General features: G+C 47.0%; 1 protein-coding gene across 1 annotated transcript; it reads right to left on the bottom strand.

Annotated features, from left to right (window-relative positions):
* Nucleotides 1-3,866: 3,866 nt before the first annotated feature.
* Nucleotides 3,867-7,181, bottom strand: LOC119275478 (protein FAR1-RELATED SEQUENCE 5-like). The gene is made up of 3 exons (XM_037556331.1): nt 6,889-7,181; nt 4,439-6,613; nt 3,867-4,372 (listed from the first exon to the last, which is right to left on the bottom strand). The coding sequence occupies exons 2-3, from the start codon at nt 6,575-6,577 to the stop codon at nt 4,223-4,225; spliced, it is 2,289 nt and encodes a 762-aa protein (XP_037412228.1). The 5' UTR covers nt 6,578-6,613; nt 6,889-7,181; the 3' UTR covers nt 3,867-4,222.
* Nucleotides 7,182-8,603: the final 1,422 nt, after the last annotated feature.

Below are 8,603 nucleotides of genomic sequence, written 5' to 3'. Positions count from 1 at the left end.
AATGCATCTATATACTTGGTAAAGGGTGGAAGGCTCGGCCTTATGCCTGGTGTTTTGTTCCACTCTTGCCGCCCTAGTTTCCGTCATATCGGTGTTATGTTCCCGGATTTTGCGTTCCTTACGTGGTTGGGTAATAATGGGAACCCCTTGACAGTTCGCCTTGAATAAAACTCCTCCAGCAATGCCCAACATTGGTTTTACCATTCGCCACCTATCCTTTTCTTTCCCTTGGGTTCTGCAGACTCAAGGGTCATCTTTATTTTAACCCCCCCCCCCCCGGGCCAGTGCTCCTCTGAGTGTTGGTCCAACCTATAAGCTGCCGGTGGCCACCAGGGGCAACTCTGGGCTGGCCTACCCGTACCTTGGACAATCTGAGTGTGCCCTGAGAAAGAGATATGTGCAGCTCCTATCGGGATTTGTCGGCACATTCGGGCGGTGTTGCTGGTTTAGTTTTACCATTGTCGAAATGTCTTGTAACCAGGATTCCGAGCCTGATCGGGTCTTCCCGCTAGAAGGAATATCCTTCGTTGACCGTGAGAGCTTGTGATGGGCTAAGTTGGGACACCCCTGCAGGGATTTGAACTTTCGAAAGCCGTGCCCGCGGTTATGGGCAGATGGGAATTTGTTAATGTCCGGTTGTAGAAAACCTGAAGTTGACCTTAATTAAAATGCATCAACCGCGTGTGTAACCGTGATGGTCTCTTTCCGGCGGAGTCCGGGAAGTGAACACGGTGTTGGAGTAATGCTTGACGTAGGTTGTTCTAGGATCACTTCTTGATCATAGTTTTCTCGATCGCGCTTTGCCTTCTCTTCTCGCTCTCATTTGCGTATGTTAGCCACCATATATGCTAGTCGCTTGCTGCAACTCCACCTCATACCTTTTACCTTACCCTTAAGCTTAAATAGTCTTGATCGCGAGGGTGTGAGATTGCTGAGTCCCCGTGACTCACAGATACTTCCAAAACCAGTTTGCAGGTGCCGTTGAACCATGCAGGTGACGCAACCAAGCTCAAGGAGGAGCTCGTTGAAGATCTTGTTCTTTATGTTGTTTCGTTCTAGTTGTTCAGTAGTGGAGCCCAGTTGGGGTCGATCGGGGATCTGTGTAGCATTTGGGGTAGTCTTCTTTTATTTTGGTTCCGTAGTCGGACCTTGATTGTATCTGGATGATGTAATGCTTTATTCATGTATTGTGTGAAGTGGCGATTGTAAGCCAACTATGTATCTCTTTCCCTTATGTATTACATGGGTTGTGTGAAGATTACCTCACTTGCGACATTGCTTTTAATGCGGTTATGCCTCTAAGTCGTGCTTCGACACGTGGGAGATATAGCCGCATTGAGGGCGTTACAGACAACATACAATCATACCATAGGCTAGCTTCTAGGGTTTAGCCTCTCTGATCTCGTGGTAGGTCTACTCTTGCACTACCCATATCATCAATATTAATCAAGAAGGACGTAGGGTTTTACCTCCATCAAGAGGGCCCGAACCTGGGTAAAACATTGTGTCCCCTGCCTCTTGTTACCATCCGCCTTAGACGCACAGTTCGGGACCCCCTACCCGAGATCCGTCGGTTTTGACACCGACAGAGAGGGTTGAAACTTAACCAGACGGGTTGAAAGCCCCCAAACGACATTGTTGACGTAATCAACTTTTGGGTACATGACCCGAACTTGCAGTGGCTGAAGAGCCGATCGAGAGGGTTGAAGCTTAACCCGGCAGGTTGAAAGCCCCCAAACGACCTTGTCGATGATATCAACTATTGCACCATCTTGTAAGACGCCCATTTGTAAGCCGCCATTTTGTAAGCTGCCATCTTGTATGAAGAAAACGGGCAGAAGCCCCCAAATGACTTTATGATGATCCAATAAATTAGGGCACCCATGTTTGAACGGCGCCTCTCGGTGGCTCATCTTCTCGGGCAACTTTTAATCCTTCCATCAATAGTGTAGTAGTCACCGGGACCGGGTTAACTTCCTTGCAATGACCTAGGGTTTTTGTTGAAAACAACAATGTGTCAAGCCATATCTGTAGCCCTCGAGTCTTAAGTTGACTCGAAGAGGCAGCTTGAGAGTCTTCATAGTTGACTGTGTCTTAAGCGTATGTCCTTGGTGTTGACAACATCATGTAAATCCACCGAAGGTTAAGCTTGAGCGTGGCGGGTTAGAGATGATCATGTATGAATTGCTTCAATAACTGGTCGATGGTTTGTCCTGGCCGGTTGTTGAAGTTAACCAAACCGCAGTGGCAGCGACTTGTGCGCATGTCCGTTTGGGCAGCTCGTATAGACGAACACTGCACCGAAATGCTGATGTAGATTAGACTAGGGCGGCGTCTTGCGCGTGTCCGTTGGGCGGCTCGTACAGGCAAGCACTGCATCGATGTGTTGATGTCAACTGGATCGCGGGCATGGCGGCTTGCGCGTGTCCGTTGGGCCGCTCGTACTGGTGTATGCAGCCCCTGGCTTGTTGATGTAGACGTAGAAGTCAGTCGCAACGTTTGAAGACGGCGCGGTCGCGAGAGACGGCCGCGGTGTTGTAAGCCGGTGCGGTCGTGAGAGACGGCCGTGGCATTGTAAGCCGGTGCGGTCGCGAGAGACGACCACGGCGTTGTAAGCCGGTGCGGGATTCCGTTAAGTAACGCGACACGGGCGACCACCTGTACCGAATGATGTTGGCATGCCTCCATCTCCATGGTGTAATGTCACTTTTGTAGTAAATGATTACCCTGCATATAAAAAATGCCATAGAGCAGAGTAGTTATGCTCGAAGTAATTAACGTGTACTAAGAAAATATATAGGTGAAATAACATCTGATTTTTTGCACGTATATAGGTGCGGCCATTAGCATGCAGTTGGCCCCACGTATGTGTACTTCATCCAATTCACGCAGATTGATCTCCGAATAAAGTTAATCCAATGTGGAGTACCGGCACTAGTCGCCTTAGGCTGTGTCCGGTTGACAGGGATTTGAAGGGGGTTTGGCAGGGATCAAAGTGGATTTAATCCCCTACAAGTCAAAATCATTCAAAATCCCTTTCAATCCTTTTGTGAAGGGGTGTAACCGAACAAAGCCTTAGGGAAAAATGATCCCTCATATTCTGCAGTTGCAGCCGTGTAAGACGAGCAAAATGCATCTTCAGCTTGCAAACGGTGATCTGACTGCTTCTGGACGCCTCACCGTGCTCTCCCTTTTTTTTAAATGCTGACAACGGTTTGATCTGAACATCCCCGGCGGCTACTCTTTGTGGTGGTAACCGTGCATGTGCTTGCTTCCTCCAAAAACTGCCAACCATGTATGTATTAATGGTCTAGTTGATGCTTGATTTGTTCCTCGCTCCACGTGAACAATACTCTACTGATCAACAATAGCAGCAGCTTAGCAGATTTCTATATGGACTGGGATCAGGTGACATGCCTCTTGGCAGTCACCGCGTAACATGCGCCCTCCCATCCATCGTTGGTTCCCCATCCAACGCCACTGATTGATCCAAGTGCAAAACGATTCAGACTTGAGCTTTTTTCAGACAGTCGACAGTAGCAAGCGTCTCACAACAGCGATCATTTTGCTAGTCCAGAAACTACAGCTTTATATGTTGTACCAATTTGTATACATTAAAATCAAGACCTGGCAACGATCAAGCATGCATTAACCAATTTATCAACACATCCAGCCACCATCCTCACATTAGAAAACTGAAAAAAAAATCCATACTTACACATCTTTAGACAGCCGACAGTGTAAACAACATCAGTCAGTTTCTATCAAGCACACATCAACCAATTCATGAACCCATCCAGCCATCATCCACACATTAGAAAACTGAAAAAAAATTCCAAACTTACTATTCTTTAGACAGCCAACGGTAAAGCAAACATCAGTCAGTTTTGATGCAATTAGAGATGAAAAACAACAGCAACTATTTAAGGTTAAAAAGAGGTATTGTACATGATCGAGTCAATAAATTCAACAATTAGCATTGAAAGAAACAGCAGCCATCATTCTTGCTCAAGATCAACACTAGTATTGCTGGACCAAATTACATGCTGCCACTAGCAGTACTCAACATGTAAATTCTGCAGCAACAAGTCTTGCTAGTGAAACAATCATCGGAGTACACAAAATAGGCCGTTTTACTTGTACACTTAGGCCACAAAAGACTATAGTTAGCCCCAACTATAGTTAACTCTGTCCAAAATACTATCTAGAAGACTTGCACATGCTAAAACAAATGATGAACATCACAAGGTGGAGTTGTCAAGAGTTGGGTGAAACTGAAGATTGCATTGCACTCTTGAAACTCCAAGTTTGCTCCTTTGTTCTTGTCATCCTTCTCCACTTCCACTTGAGGCTTCCCCTTCTTTTGTTGCTTCTAGTGAAAATTAAAGTAACTAGTTTAGAATTGAACAATGAACAAATCATGTAAATAACAACATACCTTTGCTCCTTTTTTTGTTGGTGCGGTAGTTTTAGTTGACTTGCGCTTCCCCTTGAGTAACTTCTCAAGCCAACCTTTCTTTCTCCTTAAATTTCTTGATTGAACCTCTTTTTTGTTTAGTTGTGTGGAACAAAGAAACTCATTTGTTTGCTGGACATTTGGTTCAACATTTTCCTTGTCTTTACATGGTTCATTCATAGCACTAGTAGTTGCGTTGAGTTTATCCTCTATTTGTGGAGCAACGGAATCATGTGCATTCTCCAATAGCACACAACATTCTAAATAGTTGCCTGCTTTATGTGCCAAATTGTGAAATTTATGAGACAAATCCTGGTACCGAAGTTGAGCTTCTAGTTTTGGATTTTCTACAACATTCCTTCCTTGCCTATCTTGTATACTTCCATTGCGTGCTTCTCTAGTCAATCTCTTTAAGACATAATGTGTTGGCATTGTCTTTATATTCAGCAAATCAAGAACTTTGAGACCATGTCCACACAATACTCCTGCCCTATTGAACATTCCACAACTACATGAAATGGTTTGGGTCAAAGGATCACCTATCACTATGCGCTCCTCCTCGAACTGTAAATCACCATGCAAACTCCCAATAGCAACACCAAATTTGTTATTTCCATCCAATGCTCTACAACATGCAGCCATGGATCTTTCATACTCACCTTGGAAAGCTTCAAAAATAATTGAAGTATACACTTTGCTTGCTTGCACCAACATAGGTGTGAACATTTTGATTCTTGGTAATTTTTTCCTTGCCTCAAATTCAGATTCCAATTCCTTTCTTCTTTTCACTTCCATCGTCCTCTCAAAGTGCATCAAGAATCGAACAATATGGAAATCTGATTTCAAATGATTCTTCAATGCATTGTTGAAGCTCTCACTTAGTTGTGTACTCCTCACTCCCAAACTGAAGACATCTCTCATATAACATTCAGCCCATTTTTCCTTCACCTTGTAGATACTATCTAACCAAGTTTGCTTATGCACCTTTTGTCTTATATTATCAAACGCTTCTTCAAATTCTGCCTTGTCCTCATAGCCATACATACATGCACCAAAATCAGTGAGAATGTGAGTCTCCTTTTCTTCATCTTCCACTTCATCTTCCTCTTCGTCCTTCACTGAAGATAAATGTTTGACAGCATTTTGCATTATGTGGAAGGTGCACAATCCATGATATGATTGCGTGAAGACATGCTCTATAGCTTTTCCCATTGCTATATCTTGATCCGTATAAATAGTTCTAGGTTGTCTTCCATTATGTGCTGCTAGAAAACTCTCGAAGAGCCATATAAACGAGTCTCGTGTTTCATCAAACATCAAGGCAGCACCAAAAATGGTGGTTTCTCTAAACTGATTGAGCCCAAGAAAAATACCAAATGGCCTATACTCTTTATTTGTGCCAAATGTGGTGTCAAATGTGACATCACCAAAGTGTGCATAATCAAGTAACATTTTAGCATCAACCCAGAATATGTTGGCAATATTCTCCTCACAATCGAGCTGCAACGCATATTGAAATGATGGATTCTCAGCAACTTTGTCGCGAAAATACTTCAACATACTCCCAGCCTGTCCAAAAGCCAATTCTCTCTGTCTCTTGCTTCGCAAATGATTCTTTTGGTCCCGGCAAGTATAGCCAAGGTTAAGCGGCCCACCAACTTTACGACAAGCAAACTCATGTGCGGGTTTTGGCACAATTCCAGAATCATCAGCGGTTTCTATCTCGAAAGCTTGCAGTTCTGAAATCTTTCTTTGTGAAACCAACAAGTGGCGGGTTTGTGGCAATTGAAGGTAGTGGTTGTGTTCCAACACAACTTCAGTAATTTCATAATTTTCTGTCGCTCGATCCAATGTAATAACCATCCGAACTAGACAATCAGTTCTTGTTTCAGCTCTAAAACGCTTTGGCTCACGTTCGGTTTGACATTTCCTTCTAAGACCCTCATTGGAACAAACAAATCTGCATGAAGTCACCTTTCCATCAAATTTGCTTTTGTTGGTGCATCTTTTCCTCACATCGAAGCCTATGTGACCCCCATATTCTACCCAAAACATCCAAGCCTCATTTGAATCTTTGAATCTCATACCAACTTGAGGTATCCTCTTGTCAATTTGTGCCATTGCACAACACTTTCACAATTGCATAATACCCAAATTCTGCCAAAATTCAAAACGACATGTATATCAGAGAAAAAACAAGCACGGATGTGCAGCAATGATTAAGAAAATTGAATGATGTGCACCAAGTACAATGACATCACTTCAACATCAGGGACTTGTTCTAACAATTGTCTTCATTCAAAAGATATAAACAGGATGATGATTTTCTACAGATTACTCCTCAAGCAACACACATTGTTCTGTTAAATTTTGTCCTAAATATCCTCAGACAGAAACATATACGAAACAAAGGAGGGGTTGTGCCTTAGTACCTCTGAACCTCCTGTAGGTTGCTCCTGTTGAGGTGGAGAAGCTCCACAATCTAGAGCAGAGAAGCACCCAAATCGGCGGAATCGGAGAGGTCCGACGTGTCGGCGTAGCACCTCCGCGACGGCTCAATCACTACCCCCTCGAGCACCTCCGTGGAAGCTCAGCCCTGGCGCCTCTCGAGCACCTCCGCAACGGCTCAACCCCGGCCCCCCCTCGAGCACCTCCGCGGCGGCTCAGCCCCGGCCCCCCTCGAGCACCTCCGCGGCGTGCAGCTCAGCCACAGCCCCTCCTCGAGCACCTCCGCGGCGGCTCGGCCCCGTCTCCCTCACTCACCTCGGCGGCGGCGATGCCCCGGCCCCGTCGCCATCCGTGCGGTGCCCCTCCACCCCAACCCCTCGTCCACTTCCTTGCGGCGACCTGGTGGTGGATCTTGTGGCCTTGTGGCGGACGACGGCGGCGATGTAGCCGGTTCCCTCAGCGGCGGTGCGGCGCCGATTCCATCTGCTCTGCAGCGGGCGCGGGAAAGAACTGAGGAGCCCGCCTATTCCTCTTTTTCACCCGCATCGTCTCGTCTCCATGCCAAAACTGCTAGCTGTTGCCTTCTTTTACTTTGTTCGCTGATAACCGTTGGATGCAAAAATAGCGGTGGATGGGAGGGCGCATGTTACGCGGTGACTGCCAAGAGGCATGTCACCTGATCCCAGTCCGGAGTTGCCTTGGTACTTGATTCCCTTGTGAGCAGCAGCTAATATAGACACTGCGTACGGAGCAGCAGTTGCAACGCGACAGGACAGCAAGGAAGGCTGTATGAAGGCGGTGGCGGCCGTTGACCACCGCGGCGGAAACGGCGACTCGAGGCCGAGGCGACTCGGAAACAGAAGCGTGGCCAGGTTAGAGCCGGAGGTGTGCGGCTTAGAGGCCCCTCAGCGGCGAGCTGAAGCGCGCGAGTGGATAAGGGCGGGCGGCTCAGCGACGGCCGGCGGATTCAAGGCTGCGGCGGCGACTTGAAGCTGGCCGACCGCAGCGGCAGCTTAGCACACCGGCGAGAGCGGCTCGGAGGCCGCGACAGTTGTGGCGGCTCACAAGCCGGCCACAGCAGAAGCAGACTGGTGAGACGGCGGTAGGGGCGGCTCGGCGCGGGTGCCGGCAGGTGCTGCAGGGGGAATGGGGGATGGCCGTGCACAGGAGCAAGGCGGAAACGGCCTGCGCGGACCCAGCAACACCCGGCAGCCGTGACGGCTCAATTTGAAGGCGGTTTGGCTTGGGACGGCCCCAGGCGGCGCCGTAGGAGGGGCAGGTTAAGGCCGAGGCTGTTTCGGCGAGCGACCTCGGCGGGTCCGAGGCAGAGACCGGGTCTTCCTTTTGCTCTTTCCTTGAGTACACTTTCCATCTCAAGTACTCCCTCTATTCCATAATATAAAAACGTTTTTTATATTAATATAGTGTTAAAAATGCTTTTATATTATAAGACGAAGAAAGTAGTTTTTTGACTTACGAGCTGCTATAGTTGAAGTCGTATCTGATTAGTACTCCTTTGCTTAGCAGAGGCAGCTGCCACCATGGCGGAGGCATCCGGTTCAATTCCAAACAGTGTTTGATCCATAGTTGACTTGATGGTGGCTTGGCCTGATGCAATTTGCGTCTGTAGAGAATGATTTGATGCATTGGTATGTTATTGATCATGCACTAGGGGCGCGCGCACACACACACACACACA

This window comes from Triticum dicoccoides, chromosome 1A (genome assembly GCF_002162155.2).
Source record: "Triticum dicoccoides isolate Atlit2015 ecotype Zavitan chromosome 1A, WEW_v2.0, whole genome shotgun sequence".
Classification (NCBI taxonomy): Eukaryota; Viridiplantae; Streptophyta; class Magnoliopsida; order Poales; family Poaceae; genus Triticum; species Triticum dicoccoides.
The sequence above is the reverse complement of the archived record's forward strand: the minus strand, read 5'-3'. Positions and strand labels throughout refer to the sequence as shown.

What these genes read in the sequence shown, in the direction of transcription:
- LOC119275478 (XM_037556331.1), bottom strand. Translation starts at nt 6,577, where the DNA reads ATGGCACAAATTGACAAGAGGATACCTCAAGTTGGTATGAGATTCAAA. An exon ending in CAACAAAAAAAGGAGCAAAG is followed by an intron (nt 4,373 to 4,438) that starts GTATGTTGTTAT and finishes AATTTTCACTAG; the next exon opens with AAGCAACAAAAGAAGGGGAA.